This window comes from Barbatula barbatula (genome assembly GCF_947034865.1).
Source record: "Barbatula barbatula genome assembly, chromosome: 12".
NCBI lineage: Eukaryota > Metazoa > Chordata > Actinopteri > Cypriniformes > Nemacheilidae > Barbatula > Barbatula barbatula.
The window spans coordinates 4,452,362-4,474,010 of record NC_136775.1 but is presented as its reverse complement, the minus strand read 5'-3'; the positions used below and the strand labels follow the sequence as shown (position 1 = coordinate 4,474,010).

Sequence of the window (21,649 nt, the reverse complement as noted above, 5' to 3'; positions counted from 1 at the left end):
ACTTGAGTTTACCAAATAAAATTTACTTTGACAGAGAACTTTCGCCTTCCAAAGCAGCATTACTGTTTGGCCGCTGTTTGACTATTGGCACCACAATGAAGCTATTCATTCTGAAGTTAAACATTCTGTTGCGTCTGCCAGGTGAAAGCGCTTTCAAAGTCTTTCTCGCTGATTTACCCTTGCATATAAACTCACACAGTATATATGAAAGACACTGATCCTTCCCCATGTGGCCAGACGTAAGCACCGGCCTCTCTTTCTTCTACGCCTACTTCAGCGCTTTCCTTTTATTCAAGTGCCATTAGCACACTGCTGCTATTCCTGGCTCTGGACGGGCCGGAGCTTGGATCATACGGGCTTATGTGCCGCCAACCAGAGCAGAACTAAACTGTTTGTGCAGACCCCTCCACCACTCACCATTGGCATTGACTCAACCCCACCATCTCCCTCTGTGCTTCATTTAAAGACGCACGGTAACTTTTTATCTCTTACAATGATGAAACTTGTGCAAGTTGTGACATATTTGTGTCATATGATTCATAAATAATAATGATTAGTAAAACGTGGTGGTTCTGTGTATTATGAGCGACTTGATCAGAGACTGCAGCATTGCTTTGGATTACACTACACTAAGACTTTAAAAATCTGAACAGATTTATTTTAAACTAGACATCATACAATTGCAGTCTTTTTGAAAGATTCAGATAGAAACACACTAACTGTACAAATCTACAGACTGGGACAGACAAACAAAATCTGAGCAAAAGTCTTGTAGTGTATTTTTGCCTTAAGGAACATATGAAGATCAATGGCATTTATGCATCTGCAGTGGCCAAATGTGTTGTCTGGAGGATAATTTGTATATTTGCTTTTAATGCCATCTCAGTAAGTTTAAACCATCATCTGAGATGTATGGTAAAAAGGCAAAGTATAGCATATGAGTAAATATAGGTTTTATAAAAAGCATGCATAGAAAAACCAAAATCTTAAACAAAATAAAGCAATAAATAGTTTTTTTCTGTATTAAGATGTCGTGCTAAACAGACCTATGATGCTTCAGTCATAAAACGAATTCCTTCTGGGACTAGCTTGAAGAACAAAAGGTGACAGAAAAACAAGGACAACACATGGCTGATATGAATCATTAAAACCCATCAGAAAAAGTGTAAGATCCAGATGTCAGATCAACAGCAATGAAAACAGGACGACACAACTGTGCTTCATCTGTGTTAGATGCTGGCTGGAGGACAACCTGACTACATATCAAATATAGAAGCGAAAAAGAAAGTTATAATGATCCTACCGCAGACTTCACAACAAGCAGAACATGGTACACACTGCGAGCTAATAGTAGCACACAGTACACAGACTATTTGCTGGACGGGCACTTGGCAGAACATTGGAAAGAGGAATCTCAATATTGGACTGAAAGAACAGCCCAATTTAAACAGTGAAACAGAGCATGTGTTGAGATACTTTCTGTTACTGTTTGGCAAAATGTTAAGAACTGCCGGACGGAATAGACTGTACGTACATTGACCTGAAAACACACAGTTGTTTTCCATAAACAAATACCACAGAAAAAATAAAACATTGCCAGCAATGGCCCACTAAGATGAATAGATGCCTACATTAACTCACCATGCAAGATGATTGAGAGAACAATGAAGACCATTGTGATGTAATCCACCGAAGTTACTAATGAAGAGTTCAGCAAATTGAAAACAAAAGGAATAACACGAATTATAAAATCACATCACAACGGCATGTTTGTCACGTTTGACTGAAGGGCATTCATGTCATTTACAAAAAATAAAAAACATCTGCACTTTTCATTGATGCATTTGGCAAATGCTCTTATCCAAAGTGTCCATAGTGCATATAAGGGGATAAGAGATCATCCAAAAATTAAAATCTGTCATAATTTATTTACCCTCAAACGTTTATAGACCTTTCTGTTGTGGAACACAAAGTAAGATATTCTGAGAAATGTCTTAATGGTTTTGTGTCAATACAATGGAAGTCAATGGTTGCCAATGTTGTTTAGTTACCATCATTCTTCAAAAAATAGTCAGAAGGTGACTGTTTTAAACAAAAGCACACAATTCGTAAACTCTGGCTTGGTCATATTTCTTTTCAATGGGACAATTCCATGTGGCTCCTCCATCAGACAAAGCATTAAACGTACTTTCATTTTCATTTACTGCCATTGCGCCTGGCCATAACAATCACCCACAAAGAGTCAGAAAACTCACACACGCTGGCTATTTCACAGAAAATAAGGACAATTGTTGCAGGACAAGATGTTAAGTCTATCTGGCACACCATAGAAATTAAATAGTAAAGAGTTTATGTGAGCATTGGAATGCAACTAAATTTAAGGTCATTTAAAGGTCCAGTGTGTACGTTTTTGGAGGATCTATTGACAGAAATGTAATATCTCTATCTCCATCTACATACACCGTGGGTCCCCTTACGTGGAATTCACCATGTTGTTTCTACAGTTGCCCTAAACTGACAAACTACTCTACAGAGCTCGTTTCCTAAATACATTATCTGCTTCAACCAAAGAAGCAAAATCGCTAGATGCCACTAAATTTCATACACTGGACCTCTAAGCTGCTTAAATGCACATAAAATTGATTTTGTCCTTCAGTTTGTGAAAATACAATGCAGTTACAATGAAAGATTAGGGGAAAAAACAATATGTAGTATGACATTTTACCGTTTCCACCAGTGCAATACCTTACCAAATAGAATCACGCATGGAGATAGTATACCAGTCAGTCAAAAAAACCAAGCTGTGAAAATGGAAGCAATGGCAGACAATAGCATGCTTCTTTTTCTCAACCCATCCACACTTCCACATCAATAAACCGCTGGCCTACTTTCTTAGCCTCCATTTTAAATGAGCTTCTACAGAACCCGCGCTGGAGCTCACCATTCAACAACCTGTAACGGCCAAGAAACCGATCAGAAAGGAACGCAGAGCTATTGTCATGAATATCAAAAACTGCAGGTTCAGTGACCTCCAAAACTCTAAAAGCTGGTTGCCAACTCCCAATCCTTGATACCACAATTTTTAAGTGAATACACCTAAATAAAATTTGAAGACGGATGACACTTGCAACTAGTGTCATATCTGGAAAGGAATGCAGCTACACAATAGCCTCACTGCATGCTTTAAGATAAATATAATAAATATGATTGATCTTAAATGCTCAAGATGTCGGTAACAATCACATTTTATCGTCTTATTTATTCTAGATTCAAGAATCCAACTAACAGCAGATGTATTGAGGAATAAGCACAAACAGATTCACAACAACACGCAACTAATAGGCCATAAAGAACAACAAATAAACAGGCCTCTGAGCTCAATGCTAAACAGGCATCACACTCACCTTTGCACTTTAAAGGGTCTGGCCGAGGCTCAGTCTCCCACCGGTGAAAAAGGTGCTGGATCTAATTTCCTCTCTGCAGGCGACTGGAGGAGACACCTGCTCTTCTCTCACACATCCAGCGTGAAGCTGTGTATGCAACCCGTCCAGGTAACCGTTGCGGAGTCCCCCAACCTACTTTAGCTTAGCCTTAGAAGTCACATTCTTGCTCTGAAATATAGAAAATTAAGAATAAATCTGTCACCTGTTGCTATATCCCACTTAACTGTCTGGCCATGAAAATTATATTTTTTACCAATTAAATTGTGTCAAAAAACAGAGTTTAAATTAACAGAATAGTTCAGTTACAGAGTGGCTCAACTTAAGTCAATTTAAGTTAATGAAATGTAATTAAAACTAATGAACCCCTCAACTAACAATAGAATAGCTCGGACGTATTGTGTCTGCGTGAAACAGGGTGGGCATGCGGATGCAAAGTACATTGACTGTACACGAACACATGACCTTGGGCAAACATTTTTCGGTCCTACACCTTTCACATGCGATATATAAATATAAAAATGCCAATGTACCACTTTACTTATGCCTATCGGGATTTTAAGAGACTTTCAACCAGCAATACAAAAAACGTTTCTGGACAGGATTACCTCCTCAGCCTTTAAACTCGTCTTCACAAAGTGAACAGGTCACCTGTGTGCTTCAGTAAACTATATAACACAATGAAGGGGGTCTGGCGTAGTGTTTAAACTCTGGTAACTAAAAGATTGATCCAAATGCCATTTTCATTGTACCCGGAGACTCGTAACTTAGCTGTTGGACTGACTCGGACAAATTACTCGAGACTCAAAATCAACTCGCGACTAGTAAACAATTTTTTATTTATTATTTACGCTATTACATTTCTCCAAATCAAAATATTGAATTTAAAATATATTATTTTATCGTATAAATAAAATAAATCCTAATGCACTGTATTAGATACATTCAATAGAATAGTAATCTATACTATCACAGCATCTAATCTTTAAACTTTAAAAAGACTCGATCCTGACTTGCCTTTTGACTCAGAACCTCAGGGAATTGTGAACATGTCTGGATTATGACCTTAAATGACACTTAACCCCAGAATGCTCAGGGGGGTTATCCATGTAATGGACTCATTTTCCTTTTCCAAGTTAACATTTATGATTGTATAAAATAAAACAAATGACAATGTCCCTGGTGTGCCCAATGAATTTGCATCCCCAGAAATTTTAATCGATTTCTGCCGAATTGAAACCATAATGCACAACATATTTTCTTTATTCAAGGCTTACAAATTCAAACCTCGGTGCTCTGCATCAATTCTATTTTCATGTATATCTGTATTTTTAATGTATAGTCTTCACTAAAACTTCATATGAGCTGTCATGGTACAGCAAGTGAAAACCATGTATGGATACCAAAGTCCCATGTTTTCAGTCGTGGCACAAACACAGACGGACCCTAATTGAGAGCTTGAAGTTAATCCCTGGGCTCTGTCCCAGATTTGCTCTTTTCTAGTCTGGAAGGCTGAAGATCAAATCACAAACTAGAGAATGTGCCTCTGCTTCAGCGAATAAACCTTTTGAGAACTCTTAAAACAGAGATCAGATTGAGACAATCCAAAAGAGGTTGTCTCACATGAACTCATCGACCCTCCATCTGAACATTTCAGGTCATGCACACGGAACTCGAAGGGAGCGTTCCCAACGCATGCAGATTAGATGTGTTATTCATTTTGTGTTACGAAGACAGTCACAGTTCTGTTTGACCGGTGAAGGCAGCTACTGTCCCCTACAACCGTGACACTAATTCTGTCGCCGACAAGAGTCTCCACCATTAGATTTCCCAAAGCACTTGCTTTAACGTTCATCTTTAAAGCACGAAACAGCCCCTCCTCTACGGCTACTCTTCATGCAGAACCATGAGAACTGTTGCCATGGAAACGTCCTCAGAGATAGTGCGGGTGCACAAACATGAAATGCTTAAATGCCTTTGTCAAGCTGGTATCGAACTGAAGCGATGGTGCTTAGGAAACAAGGAAAGTATCTTTAATATACGATCACAAAAAAACACACACCAACTGTCTCTGGCAGCCCAGGAGCTCCAGCCATCTGCACATCACACACAGGCTGTCATTGTTTGTTGACAATCTAAATCTAAAAGATTTTAGATTGGGAGTTTCTGCAATCCTACAGGGAACAGTGAGGATATTGAGCCTTCTATATTATATGTAAACATGTTCTTCACTTGAGCAAACACATTTTAGCTTCTGGGGCAGTCAAGGTACACGGTTATTAGCATGCATGTTCCCTAGAATCAAACGTTTCTCCCTTGAGTCTGCCACTATCTGACAATTATACAGGTCCCCTATTGCTTTCAATTTTTGAGCATTAGTCAAATAAATGTGCGTTGTATTGTCAGCAAATATGAATACAAGCTTTCCACAACACTTGTCTTCTCTTTCCTGCAGCGCAGTCGTAGAGTGCGTTCTGTCGGTGCCACGATCAAGCTGCACTGAGCACCCTCTGCTTTATTCACACATCTCTGGACCTGCCGCCATGGTTACGGACGTGATGGATGAAGACCGACGGCAGAACATGTAAGGACGAGCGAGGAGGAGGCGGTGAGGGTACAGAGACGACAAAGACTCAAGGAAAAGAAGATGGGCGGAGTACTGAAAACCTGCAATAGAAAGCTGAGCAAAAAGTAATGGGTTTAGAGGAGGAAAATGGGCTTTTAAAGAATGACCCCATCTCATCGGTGATGATAGGAATGATGCAGCACAAATATTAAAGGGGATAAGTATGTAACATTTAAACAAGTGGGTATAACCAATATGGAATTTATACTAATAAAAATACTGATATATGTAAAAATGACAAAAAAAAATTTGTGATTAAATACTTCCATATTGTATTCAACCAAACATGTATGACTAGATATTATACAATATATATATATATATATATATATATATATATATATATATATATAAGATATTTTGAGAAATGTCCCATTTTGTTCCCAGAGGAAGTCAATAGGCAATATGGTTTGGTAACCAACATTCATTATAATATCTTCTTTTGTGTTTGGGGTGACATGAGGCCGAGTAAAATTCATTATTTGATCAACAATCCATAATTCTTGATCTCCATGTAAATTATTTATTGGTACATCCAGAGAATAAAAATTATATGTTATCTCTGTTACTTCTCAAAACCCAACTATTATTCCCCTATTTATTTCATTGAACATTGTGGTTCATGTATTTTACACCATATTTACCAAATTAACTGTGAATTTAAGACATTATCCCCTGACAGGCGTACCCTATCTAATGAAAGTCATTTTAGAAATAAGACTACAGGAAAAATTTAAAGGGATGAAAACATACATATCACAAAACTGTCAAATGTAGGAACCTCAATCACTAATATAAAATAATAGATCAAATAAATTTGCAACTTTTGTCAACAAATTAAACAAATAATGGAGAAACAGGAAATGTTCTGACTGTGCTTATGAAAAATAAGAGCCTTCACACGGCTGTATAGCACTAAATTCTCTAAGTTATTGAGGAGGTTTTAATATGTCCTGAAATCATTGGGCGTATTGGTACGCCTCAAGCACGGTTTTATGACCTGGACCTCATCTGGTGTCATTACATCCAATGTAAATAGCAGCCGTTAATATTAATATCCACACAGAGGCAGTGAGGTGCTAAAAGCCTTGCGAATATGAGAAGGCTTGTAAAAGCTGAATATGAGAAAACACCTTAAATATTTATCATATTCCACCATTTAACAAGTCGGACCTGAGAGTAATTATCAATCAAATAAGCTCTTTTCGTGGTCAATGACCGTGGTCTCCAAAAGCTGTTTGCCATTTATATTAGAAATGTATTGTTTATTAGTAATATATTATTAATACAGTGATCCCACCCCATTTGCATAAACCGGTAGACTAGTCTTACAAGTCATCAATTTTTTTTCTACAAGACTGCTCATAACTTCAAGTGGTACATAAAAAGGTAGATGGGTCTAACTGAAATATAAAAAGTGAGGCTGATTAGTCCCAACTAATTGTTAGTCTGTGTGAATAGCTGTTTATACAACTGGGCCCATATATTCATTCACCAAGCTTGTTGCGTGGCAACTACAAACTGCCTACAATAAACTCCAATGATTGTCACAAGACTGATTATTTTGATCACTAATACATTTACTTCATATTTCTGCTGTCATACATTATAAACTTCTATAACAGAAAGATTTAAAATAAATAACAGTTTTATCTCACACCCATTTAAACCACCAAGAACATTTTAAACTGGATTATGCAGGTTAGCAAAATGAAATTGCTATAATCATGTGTGCTCATACCACTAAGTAGCAACACATCTAAAGTGAAAACCTGACAAGCGAACACATCGTGAGGTCAAAGCTTCACTTTTGCACTCCACAAGCTTGTTTTATGTATAGGTTTAATATATACTCAATTTCTACTTCAAATAGACACACATTGCCAAATGACTGCCATATAAAAGTTAAATCCCAGCCCACAGAATAGCTTGATTTCCCCCAAAATAAAAAAGAACCCTATTTAGGACCATTAAGATTTGCATTGTGACATTTACAAGACAATGTACAAGTGTATTTTTACTGTAACTGTAAAACGCATGTAATAATGTAAAAAAGATATCCAAACAATTTAGTTCGAATTGCCATTAAAATGCCACAATGCAAAACTACAGAAGATGCGTTTCATTTCCTTTAGGCTATATCCAAACTAAACATAAGCAGTCGTACAAAAACAGAAACCCACTTTATTTGACAGTGTTCAGGTCTTAGTACCTATGTGCCGGGTAAAAATAAAAAGCTACAAACATCCAAGAACAGAGATAACTGAGTCTACACAAACTTTATTTTCTTAAAAATACATTACCATAAAATAAAAAGCAATAAAAGATATATATTGGGGATGAGGAAGATAGGGAATCACCCCTGTCTCCTGTGATATACAGCCTGGAAAGTTTTGGAAGAGGAAATGCACGTGTATCTGTGTGTGTGTTTGTGTGTGTAGTGTAGCGGGGTGGGCCGTGATGAAGAGAGGGGCTTGGTTCACCTGAGGAGGAAGAGGACGACAGCCTCCACACAGCAGTAATGCAGCAGTCACATGGGCACACACAAAGAGAGACAACAGCCATAGGAAGAGAGCAAGAGAGAGAGGGAGAGAAAAGAGGTAGCAAAGTGAGAGAGGTAGAGCGAGGCAGGGCAGCTATTCTGTCAGCACCTAAGGGAGGAGCACAAAGGGCTAGCTACACCTAAAACAAGCAAAGGTCCTCCAATCATTTCAGTGTGATACCATATTCACCTCCATTTTCATTCTCAGTGTGAACGTATGGAGTTTGTCATGTGGCGTGTTTTGCGTTTTTGAACGTGTGGGTACATCTCTAAAGCGGAGTATCTGCTCTTTTTTGGGGGGAATACAGTACTCGGGCATGTTCTGGACAGCAGGGACCACTTGGCTGGGGATATGGCATAACGTACCCCCCATAGGGTGAGCGCTCGTTGATCTCCGCTCTAGCCAGAGCATTGCTAGGTCACAGTGTGGCTGACTAAACTAAGCACCATAAAGCAAGTCTGAGTGATACAGTAACACAAACCGTGCACAGGTGGAAAACGACCGGCGAGGTAGATTCTTAGCAAAGTGAGGGTGTAAATTTTAAAGGAAGCTCAGAGACGCCACTAGGAACCCTGTTAAGATAAACACCGCACCACAGACACACAAAACGGTGGCGAGATCTGGTTCTTTGAGCATCACAGGCCTGTAGGGAAGGAGGCTGCCGACCGGCTCGTATCTACAGTGTGTTTTCCAAGAGGGAGCACTGACTCACAGCAGAGCTTTGGCTCCCTCTGGTCTCAGAAGGTTTAGCTTACTTGGCTTAGCACAATATACACATATTATTCTTTCAGTCACATTACAAGGAGGAGCCAAATGACAGCAGGTATTCCTCCCCAAACACAGGAGTCTGTTAGCGTTAGCAGCGCGGTGTTATACATTACAGAACAAACACTAGCCAATGCTATTACTAGCCAAGAGTTGCAGGAACAAACGCACTCCTGTGCCCTGAGCGTGCAAGGATGTTTATGGGTGAGAAGGTGAGTGCTTAGCTCAGCTTGGGGGGGCTTTAGAGACGACCCACCCATCAGCAAGGCAATCGACAGAGGGAGAGAACAGCAGGTTAGCGAGCGTTTCAGAGGAATCAGGATTAATTTGTATTTAAAAGAGTAAAATGCTCAATTGACTGTGTGTATTTGTGTGGATGTGTACATGTGTGAGGACAGGGCAACAGTTTAGTTTTCAGCAGCACGAGGAGCGGGCGCAGCGATGGGAGGTCCCACTGGGCCAGGAGCCAACCCATCTGTGGGCTGTGTAGGTTGAGGAGGTTGTGGACCTGTATCTGTAAGGAGCGAACAAAATATTGTTCAACGCAGCTTTAAAGTAATGTAGCAAAGGACAAAATCTGAAACAGAAAGGATACTCACACATGCCATTGAGTGGTCCAGGGTGTCGTGGTCCCATCATAGGGGGCATGCCAACCTGTGGGGGCCCAACTGGGGGAGGTCCAGTCATCATCCGACCTGGCATGGGCTGTCCTGGTCCAACCATTGGTCCTGCACCAAGAAACAAGAGACATTTGAGGTTTGCTACATAAAGATACTAGTCATCAAAGCTATTAAGAAAAGTGCTGACCTGACTGAGGGGCATGGTGGGGACCCATGGCATGATGCATGGGGGGGTACCCAGGACCGGGGTGACCGGGATGTCCAGGGTGCATGCCTGGAGGTGGGCCGTGTGGGGGAGGTCCGTGATGGCCTCCTGCGTTCTGCTGCGCAGCTGCGGCCGCCTGCTGTTCCATCTGCTGACGAGCCTTCATCTCTGCATACTTCAGCTGCTCCATGTGGAATGCCTGTCGCTCGGTCAGGAGCTGCTGTCTCTGGAGCTCCAGCTAAAGACAGACGGAAAGATCCAACTTGAATTTATTACAGTACAAGGCACAGCATGATGACGTGACAGAAAGGTCAAACCAATAGAGGCTCATAAAGAGTCTTTCAAATGTCTAAAAATAAACATAACATCTGGTCTTTAGAACAGTTTTAAAAGTGCCCCAAACAAATCTTGTGTGGACAGTCTAGCCAAAATCTGGATATCTATATTGGCTGCTACAGATAAAACAATGCATAGATACTTCAACATAGGCAGTGAGAAGCACATTATCAGTGTGAAAAGAGTTACTGTAGGACAACTGGTAAATCATGTTGTGAATAACTGCATATGTCTTCCTCTGATTTCAGTTAAATGCGCTTTTAAAGGTGCATTGATTAAATGTTTGGACACTGGACTATATAAAGACACTTCATGCACTATTTACAGCGGTTAAATTAGGTTACATTTTCAGCTGCATTTGCTCAGACATTTTGTGGAGAGCACCCCTGGTGTGCAAACACAAGATTTGAAGATACACAAGAACATATTTTCACCAGTGAGTTTTATAGGTTTAACAATTTTTACTGGCTATACTGTTAAAGCCTATTTTAGGATCATTAACATTTGTGGCCCTTGACAACACAAAATGAGATACCATAATATGTACTTATTTTATAACCAGACATGTTCTAAACTGTTTTTGCAAGACTTAATACTCACCGCTTCTTTCTCACGATCCATAATTGTCTCCAGCTCCTCAAAGTGTCTGAGTTTAATCTCCAGCTTCTTCATCTGAGTCTCAACCAGCAGAGCCACAAGAGACTTGATCTTTCTCTCCTCCACTGCTGCCAGGTGCTGCGACAAAGGAGAGAGAGACAATTAGATGCCGCATGAAATGAACTTGACATTATAAAAGGCATAAAGACTGGAACCACAAGTGTAAAACTCAGTTTGTTAGTGCAAAGTCAGTCAAAGATTTCTTAAATATCATATCAAGTCCATGCATCGGATGTGTTACCTTTGCTTTGGTCGCAGCAGATGCCAGAGCAGCTGCGGCGGCGGTGGCAATGTTGCCCTCTTCGATATCTAACTCCAGCTTCTTTCCTTCCTCCTTCTCCTCCTTTGCCTCTTTCTCTTCCTCTGTGGTCTCCATGGCCTCCTCTTTGTCTTTCTCTAAAAATAGCAGTAAACATATAGCACATCAGTTTTCTTCACAATGCATTGTTTTGTTTACTTCAAATACATTTTCTGTGAGCAGTCGGGCATATCTATATTAAATGTGCCAGAATTATAAGTTAGTTCTGTTTGGTAGATCTTTATAGACCTAAGAGATTAGCTAGGCGAGAGAAACCAAACAGCAAACAAGCCTTTGAGAATCTGGAACAGACTCGGCTGTCAGAATCTGTACCTGCTGTCTTTGTTTCTCCACCTTCGCTATCTTCCTCATCCTGTGGCTCAGGCTTTTCTGTCGCCTCGCTCTTTTCTTTTTCTACCTCTGCTGGCTTCTCCGCAGACTCGCTGGGCTTCTCTGCTTCATCTTTGGACTCCGCCTGAGTCAGATATCATGAGCAATGCATATGAAGTTTAAGTGTCTGTATGACATGTAAATCTGGAAGAACTAAAATTACAAGGAAATTTACATCTGGCAACCAGGAGAGGGACCAAAACTGACCTTATCTGGCTGCTGGGAATCTGAGTCTGTGTCCATCTTCTCAGTCTCTGTTGTCTCTGTAAGGACAAAAAACACATTGACTAGAATAACGCACATCACACCAAATACATGAAATCAGATTTTTTTTTAAATAAAATATTAAATACATTTTACTACGACTATACTAAAAAAAGGTGATTATAAACATTTTCCAGATCATAATTCAAAACATTAATATTTTTTGCCCCTGTCATATTTGGTCCACATGTAAGTGTGGAGTAAACGGTGCTATGGTGAGCTGCAGGGTGTAAATCACAGCCCTGCCCGAAAACACACTGTGCCAGGCCTCAGTCGACCTATTACACTGAACTCTAAAGCACCTGACACATGAAGACACAAAGCCATTAGATGAGACACAACAGCATGACATAGTGGGACCGCTATGACCTTACAAATAAATAGAGCACCACAGCTGAATGAGGAAATTCGGCACATATGGAAAAATGTGATAAGGTGTGTGTGCGGCAAAGTCAAAGCTGGCACAACAAGTCACGCTAGGTCACCCTTAACTGACCCAGTTTCAACCCCCCACACTTGTGCATCTGCCAGCGCTGCATCGAGCCACGGGCAACCATTGTTTTCAAAAGCACAATCGCATATAGGACTCGAGTGTCTTACATGATATGGATGTCAGATCAAATTATCAAAGTCCTTAAAGCTCATACGTGAGCATGGGGGGGGGGGGGGAGTTTCTATGCAGCATATATCTTTCATTTGAATTTCTAGATTGGGACAAGCCCATCCAATGCTGATTATGGTCAATGAGTTCTCCTCAAACCCTCCTTATCTGAAGGGATGGCGCACAAACGTACTAATCTGATGCCATCAGGTGGCAGCAGCAGGTATTACACCACAAACCTGCCACCATAGAGTATTCTGACTTTATCGTTAGTAGTTACCCGTCTTCTCTGGCTCCTCAGGGGCAGTGCCAGCAATACCGCTGCTCTCCAGACCAAACGAGGGGTCCACTTTACCCGTGTTGCGTGCCGCCTCCTGCACCTTCTTCACGTGAGCCTCCACCAGCTCTGTCGGCACCTCCTCACGTACACGAGAGAACTCCTCTACAAACACAACATCCAGTAAAACCTTATTCAAATCACAGGTATTTAAGGGCAAAAAGAGCTCAATGTTTAAAAGCATAATTTGTGTCAAAAATTGATACAGGACAGAGACATACCTAGAGCTGCTTTGGCAGCAGCTGCCGCCACGCGGGGGTCGACCACGGAGGCGAGAAAAGCAACGGTGCTCATGACTGGATTTCCTGATTGGCTGAAGGGGATCGGCTGGTAGGCCAGAGGTCCTAATGAGGCCTCAGAACTCTCTAGGTAAGGATCCTCTATTGGCAGCCGCAGGAAGTGCAAGATGCACTCGTCCTGAGTACGGCTGCCCACGTGCTCAGAAACCTTGTTCCAATCATCCTTGTACATCTCCAGAGCCTGGAAATACAAGCAGAGGTTAAATAAACGACAAAGAAAGAAGAAAATGGCAAAAGCAAACAAAAAAAGCCAATGGTGGTACAAAGAATTTGAATCAGAGTCTGATCTCACCTCTAACAGAAGCAAAGTTTCTTGCTCGGTCCAGTCTCTGCCACCAGTAGTTACCTTACTCTGTAAAGCAACGAAAAACATGATCAAATCCCGAGCGAAGGAAGACACAAAGAATCACAGCAGCTATAAGAACAGGAGCCCCTTACCTTGAGATTCTTCTTTGAGTATATATCTGGACGCAGACCAAAGTTTTGCAGGTCGGTCGGCTTGTCTTTGCCCTTTTCTGGGAAGTTCAGCATCTGCTGGGCATTGGGAGCCTGCAGAAAACACCAGAGAATTTATGACACTGCATCAGATTCACATGCTCAAAAGACAGAGGACACACCAAGGCTATGGTGTTTACTTTTAATCATTAGTTGGTAATGAGAAAGCTTGTTTTAAACCTCACCTGTGGGGGGCGGTGATGCAACGGTACCAAACCAGAGGGAGTATCAGCCAGTACGTTGAAATGTGGAGTTGGTGGTGGACCCATAGGGAGGGGTCTACTATCTGCATCAACCTGGTAGTTCACCAGTCCCCACTGCTCCAGAAAGGCATGAACCCTGGGGAAAAACACACAGATTAGTACAAAAAATAAATGTCTAAAGAGAACAAATAAAAATGACAGGACCATGAATGACAATTCTCACCTCATGACCGCACACACATCTCCAGTGAGGTTCCTCCTGCAGGAGGTGGAAGTCAGGTACTCCTGAGGATTCAGACGGTATGTGTCGATCATGAAGTTACGATAAGCCAGATATCTGTTAAAAATGTCAATAGACGGAACATAACAATCAAGACAAGTACACATTCAGGAATTATAGGACAGCAACTCATCAGCCCATCGAAGCAGCATTCATGTAATTCATTATGTTTTTATTTTAAGGAAAGATTAAAGATACAGTTTGTAAAACCCGTGCTAGAGGGCGCACATTCAAAACAGAGGTGAATGAGAAATAATAGTTTTGTAACATAATGAATTAGATATAATTCATACCATTAATTTATTTTAATTATTTAAGATTATCTAAAAACGATTACTGGCTGTTTAGTAAATTTATACAAGACACTCGTATTAAATTAAGAAAGAGACACTCAAACAATAAGACTAACTTTGTTGATCTATATAATAATCATACGTTTTCTATCAGCTAAGTTTTTCACCTGTCTAGTAAAACATATGCAAGATCAGCGTCTCTGTCTAGTAAAAATGTATTTGTTGACCAGCTGCAAACAGTAAAGAATAATCGTGCTCCATAATGACTGCGCAAAACAAGAAAGTTGCTTGATAGAGCAAGCTGATACTTTCACAATTGTCCATGAGACTGTTGTCATGGTTTCTAAGGCAGTAAAAGCGGAAACTGTGGGTAACGCCAGAAACTGTGTTTTTGGGGAGATGCAAGGTCTGGAGAAATGTGAAGCACCTCAGCCAATCATAGAACAGCCTCTAGTCCGCTTTCCGCAATTTTTTTATTCAAGGTTGCAGGCTTACCATCTAGTGTCTTTGGCAACTGTATGTGACTGGATATGACGCTGTTGACTGCCAGACACAGCTCCGTGTCACTGGTTACAATGACAATTTTCTCAAGATTTTTTAAAAAGGTTGGAAACATTTGAGAGTACTCAAATGAACAAAATATATAACACTTCTCTAGTGGTTTTGTGATATTTTAATGCAAAAACGTTACAAACTGTATCCTTAAGATAGGATAAGTCTTGACTTACATCTCTGGAGTCTTAGATTTGTTTTTGCCATTGAAGAACTCTGGTAGGCCACGTCTCTCGATTTCATGTATACTGGAAGAGAATTTCAAAGTTAACAGATCTCATACAGTTATCATAAAGCTCCCAAATTAGGCAAAACACGTTTAACCTCCTGTCTGTATTGTGGCATATAAAACATAGCTATGATTAATTAATAATTTCTCTTGCTGTTTCAAAAGCAGAGAAAGTTATTACATTTTGCTGAAATTCACCATTTTTAACAAATTATATATTAAAGGGGTTATATGACGCGAATGTGTTTTTCTGTGTCTTTGTTATAAGTTGTCCATGCATGTATTAGACACGTAAAATTACAAAAATTTAAGTATCGGAACAAAAGATGCATTCTATCTAAAAGCGAAAGCTCACCCAGACCTGCTTGAAACACCTCGTGTAACCACACCCCCACAAATCTACGTCAGTTCGTGGAATGATTTGACTAAGACCTCCCAAATGTATATACGCAAGAAAGGTGGGCGTATCTGTCAGTACAATTGCTTTGGAACCTGATGTTCCAAATAAGATAAGAGTTAAATTTTCGTCACACGCTTGCAGTATTCAACCAATCACTACGCACTGGTTAACTGGCCAATCATAGCACACCTCGCTTTTCAGAGTGATGAGCTTTGTAAAAAATCTGCGCATTTCAGAGAGGCGGGGCAAAGAGGAGATACACACATGCACAGTATGTGGAAAATACAGCGTATTTACTCGGGTATATACATTGCATTACACCTAAAACAACAATATTCGTTTTAGCCGTCTCATATGACCCCTTTAAATAAAATTTTCACAATCTGGCAGATAAACAGCCTTATGTGTTTAACACTACATCTGTGCAAACAACAACCAAGTAGAAAAGCAGGACGACAGTGGGATGGATCCCATACCTGTTGTAGTCAAACCAAGCAGCATAACTTGGGATAATAATGTGATGGGTTTGCTCTGTCACGTTGTCCTCAGAGTCGATCAGTCGATTGATCGCCGTTTTATCTTGTTCGTCATCCTCCTATCGAATACAAATTACCAACATATTAAATAAAATATATGGAGCATATTGGCTAAAGAGCCAGGCTGTTAAAAACAAACACTGTGCATCTGTTTAGATAACAGAAACATTTCCATTCTACAATAATTTCTACCTTGCCACCAGAGGCTACTGAATCATCTTCCTGGTCACCTAAAACAAAAAACAAATTCACTCATTCATCCCCGGTGCCTTGGCAATGCATGTCAGTTATGCCTGCAACTAACCATACAGAATACTTACCCAAATCTGTGACAGTTCCCCCTTTCAATGGTGTGTTCTCATTGTCTTTCTTCTGATTTACTGCAGGCAGAAAGGAAAAGCAAGTTAGTGATGTCAGACAGACAATTTAATAACGTTTAAAAGCTTTCCATGTAAAGTAGGACAATGAAAGTAGGGCTGCAGCCACGCTGTCTATTTTAGTCACACACTCAATCTTTAGAAGCTGCACAGAAGATTCAGTGTTTTGAGTTATTGTACTAATAGCTTGAAAATGCGCAGGGAATGAAGGCTTTTGTGATTTATCTTTATCCGAAGTCACATTAGGGCTTTTAACACGGTGCTTAACCCCAGGTTATCTTCATTCAAAACCCTGCTTTCAACACCGGGTAAACCAACGTTTCACATTTGTAATTTTGAAGCAAGGTTATACCCACATTTCACCTGGGTTATGAAACCCGGGGCGCCAAACATAGAATGATATGACCAGACGCTTAGCAACAGTCACCTAATCAAAAACTGAACAGCATTTCACAAGCTGTGAACAGACACAGAAACTCTGCTCGCTGTGTAAACAATCCTTTTAGGTTTTTTATTTATTTGAGAAAGTAACGTCTTTGGAGGCTTAAAACAGGCAAAAAGGATTTGCGAGGGGTCATGTTTACCCGGATGTGGAACAACGGGGTATTCGGTTATTTAAAGTGACCCGGCACTATTTTTCTTCTGTCAGTTTTACGCTGCAGTATTAATCCAATCATGACTTTTGTCACTGTAAATATGCAAATAAAAATGTTAACACAGGATTTAGTGATGTACAGTGTGAAACATCAGGTTATGAAAACCGAAGTGTGAAACAGATAACCCAGGATTCTGTTTACCTGGGGTTTAGAATAACCATATGCGAAAAGCCCTATCGAGTCGATCATAAGAGCAAGGCACTCCAAGCAACATAGGTGTCCGATGAAGTGTAAATTGGTCACTTAAAGATCATTCACTGCAAAATTCCAACATACAACCTTCAGGTTATCATCCAAAACCAATGCTGCAGCACTGCTTCAGATTTGTGGGACTAATCAAGAGCCCCAGTTAAACACCACAATTTACCATTTTTGGGCAATGTAACCTCCTCCATTCCTGGCACAGGGGATGGATCTTCCATATCCTTTGTGAGATCTTCATCTTGCTCATCGTCATTTTGATGTCCACGGCGCCTCCACTGTGATCCAGGATTACTGTTTGAGAAACAATAGTTAGCCTCCAAAAAAGGACATCTTTAAGGCTCAATAGCAACTTCAAATACGGCTCATCGGACCACATATCCAAAAAATTATAGCACTAAGTATACTTTTCAACTTTTCTGCTCTTTTGGGCACAGGGTAAAAAGTGTGCACAGCATAATAGGATACTAGTATGTTTCATGAGCAAACGTACCCTTTCTTGCCCTTCTTGCGAGACTCCACAGGAGTGCTGGGTGGGGATGGAGAGCGCCGCCTCTTCTTGCCACCGACCAGAGACTTGCGGTCCTTGCGATCGGGTGTACGGGAAGACTGATCAGAACCATAGTGGGGTGAAGGATGAGAGAAAGAGTGAGAGAATGAGAGAATGGAACGATCTTACACACAAGGGGGAGGGGGTGCTGAGGGGAAATGCGGGAGGGTGAGGCACGTGAGGGTGAAGCAGCGAGGAAAAGCTTGAGAGGATGACTGACAGACGCACAGACAATGACAAATGGATCCTGCTGGGACCTACCACTTCTTCCCCTGGGAAGATCCGCTGGCGGAAACTCACAGGCTTCTTGTTTTCATCCACTTCGTAATCTTCCTCGTTCATCCACTCGTTGAAGTCATCCGTGTCCATGACCCACTTAGCATGCACCTGAGGGCATCAGAGAGCATACTGAGCAAATTCCGGGAAATGTATTATTGATGCAAGGCTGCATCACTTAAAATACAAATCCCAATGCAGTCACATTGTACGGTTTATAGAAACAAGCCCCTCACCCGCCACGGTTTCTCAGAGCTTGGTGGATCCTCAACATCTCCATCCACCTCATTTGTTGGTACCCATGTGTCATAACTGTAAGTACAACAAAGCCATATGCAAACTTTGATAAAAACAGCACAATACAGAAGAAGTTATCATACGGCTTCAAAAGACACCTTTTTACCTAACTTCTACGTTTCAAGGTCATGACCACACAGAGACCATTAGAATGTTTACTCATCCCTTTAAAATCGTGCATTAACATAACGTCCCACATTACTAACCTGTCAGGGTAATATCCCCAGTGAACCAACACCTGTTTGTCTTTGCGCATGACAGGACGCAACCACTCTTCTAAAAAACATCAACACAAGAACTACAATTAACATGGTCAGGTCAACGCAAACCAAACACCAAAAAGAATGAACCATTGGTAACAGTGGGTGATATTCACAATATGCAACTTGTAATACTTTTTTGAGAGAAATTACAAACCTTCTTCCAGCTGGGCCGGGGAGGGGTAGATAATATGGGTGGCCTTCGATTTATCTTCAGCGATAGTTCCCTTGAGATGCAAAAAAAAAAAAAAACAACAGGACATTGAAAATCTGAATGACCAAACTCTAATCCATCCAAACCTGACAAGTTCTAATACCTGATGTCTCTTGATGATATCTTTGAGCTTATTGGCTTGCTTTTGCTCCACATCAGACACAATGTACACAACAGGTCGAGTCAACGTGTTGTTCTGCAGAAAAGAACAAAATATGTATTAAGATCATTCAGAGACAATCAAAAGCTCAATTGACACAGAATACCATTATAAACGTGTGAGTGGATCGCTAAAGAAGGGTCACTACCTGAACCAGTGTCTTCTCAATTGTCATAAACATCTCCACATTTCTGTCCATTCTGGATGGGTTCTGGAGATCAAACCTCCTCCTGAAGAAACGCATAACAATACATCGCACAGGTGGTTAACGTGGCATAACTGTGTTTTAATGAACTAGTTTTAAGGTTTACAGAAGAGCAGTCGCTTTTTGCTCATCACCGCATCTTCTTTCTTTACTCTCCTGAGATTCTACTCACCAGCCCTGCTCGCTCTTGAACTTGTATGCAGACCCAAGAATGTGGCATAGAGCTCCGGCAGATTTGAAGTCAAGAAAGCTCTTTGCCTAGAAGTGCAGAAAATACAAAACACAGCTTTATTATGGAATTTCAAAGCAATTCAATTGTTTACTTTCTCTTCAATTTTATGTTGAATTGTACAACTCCAACCTCTGTCGATTCATTTGAAATAAAGACAGATGAACACGTTCATGTGAGTAACAGATATGAAAGGCTAAATATGCACAAAGAAACTTACTGGTAGCTTGGTGAGGGCAGGATTGCTGACCCTACGCCCAAATGCATCCTCTTGAAATTGCAGCAGCTGTACCACCAGCGCAGCCAAAGATTTGTTCGTAGGAGAGTCGGTTTGGACATACTGAGGAACAAAACCAGGATACTGATCAGGCACATATCTATACTATAGTGTGTTTCACACACCTACACAAGAAAGTCACATTTTCAATACGATGAAAGATTAATCCCCGACAAATTAATACATTTCTTTATTAAATAATATTAGACTTGTGTAACCATTGTCCACCACTAGTATTAAAAAGCTTATTTAACCACGTGTGTGTGTGTGTGTGTTTTGTTTTTGTTGTGCAGAGAACTACAGTATTACCAACCATGGTAAGCACTACGGCTTTTGAACACATAACACATGGGAAATCGCTATTCTCTGACATGCAAATTGTCAGTACATATACATACATGACATATTACATCCTTATCACTTCGATATATTATAAGCGTCAAAGTATTATGATCGGAGAACTTTATAAACTGCACTTCGGTGCAACAACAGTACATTTTGTAAGGACCACGTGAGGGTATACCATCCTAGAGGACATCATCATTCATGATTACTTCCTCTTAAACCGATAATAATGCCATAAAAATGAAAAGACACAGCACACAAGATTTTGAGACAGCCATCATCATGGCAGCTCAAATGTTAGCACGAAAGCTAACTGAGGAGCCCAAAACATTGTCACTCAAAACAACACAGCATTCAAACTAACCGAAAAAAGCGTCAGTTTAATGCTCGAATGTCATCTTTACACCACTCCGGTTTGACTCCCAAGTATAATCAACTATAATAACGAATAAACTATTAATCGCGCGAGTAACGCTTCTTGTAGCCATTGTGTGATGCGCGCGCCCCCCATTCAACGGACGCCGCACGAGCTGCATACCTTTTTGTAATGTTTCCCGATCCACAGCCGAACCGTCTCCAGCTGGGACACCGTTTCGGAGCTCTCCCAGTACTTCGAAGACGGTCCTCCGTCTTTCTTCCGTCCGATCGAGGAACCGGCCCCTGCTTGACCGGCTGATGGTCCTCCGGATCCCGTTCCGCCCGCTGCAGTAGCCGCTGTCGCCATTGTTTCTTTATTAGCGAGAGAGGCTAGACTGAGCAAAATGTTTTAAAACGAAACTGCGCCTGCGCAACCGTCGACGAGGGAGTCGCTTGCTGGGGAAATCTCGCGATATGTCCTAGTGTTTCGAGTCAACATACAACAGCGCCACGATTTATTTCGCAAAATTCACGGACAAGCACACATAATATATCAAAATAAAGGACGAAGTTAATTTTTGGTTAGCAATTATCTTCCAGGTGTCATTTAAAAAACAGTTTTAGGACTTTATTCCAAAGCATTCATGGATTACAACCATTTAAGTTTGGGATGTGAATTTTTCATGTATATTATCCATACAGTTAACGGGTTGCCTCCCAACACACAGCCCACCGACTGTTAGATTACAGTGCACAGACTGCCTGTGTTGGAGGGGATAGCAGGCCAAATAGGTTAGATTGGTTCTGAAGGTCATGACATTTATCTATGCCTTTCATATAAGTTAATTACTTTTTTAGTTAATTTAGTACAAAGTC

At 40.7% G+C, this 21,649-nt stretch overlaps 1 protein-coding gene across 1 annotated transcript; it reads right to left on the bottom strand.

The window, feature by feature from the left end:
• Positions 1-8,330: 8,330 nt before the first annotated feature.
• Positions 8,331-21,201, bottom strand: smarcc1a (SWI/SNF related BAF chromatin remodeling complex subunit C1a). The gene is made up of 28 exons (XM_079470115.1): positions 20,955-21,201; positions 20,015-20,134; positions 19,738-19,823; positions 19,509-19,590; positions 19,304-19,396; positions 19,144-19,213; positions 18,933-19,002; positions 18,666-18,741; positions 18,415-18,540; positions 18,097-18,212; positions 17,770-17,897; positions 16,690-16,749; positions 16,562-16,599; positions 16,310-16,428; positions 15,381-15,452; positions 14,303-14,416; positions 14,062-14,215; positions 13,820-13,930; positions 13,674-13,733; positions 13,304-13,562; positions 13,026-13,187; positions 12,088-12,143; positions 11,824-11,965; positions 11,434-11,588; positions 11,136-11,270; positions 10,182-10,437; positions 9,974-10,102; positions 8,331-9,888 (listed from the first exon to the last, which is right to left on the bottom strand). The coding sequence occupies exons 1-28, from the start codon at positions 21,138-21,140 to the stop codon at positions 9,782-9,784; spliced, it is 3,282 nt and encodes a 1,093-aa protein (XP_079326241.1). The 5' UTR covers positions 21,141-21,201; the 3' UTR covers positions 8,331-9,781.
• Positions 21,202-21,649: the final 448 nt, after the last annotated feature.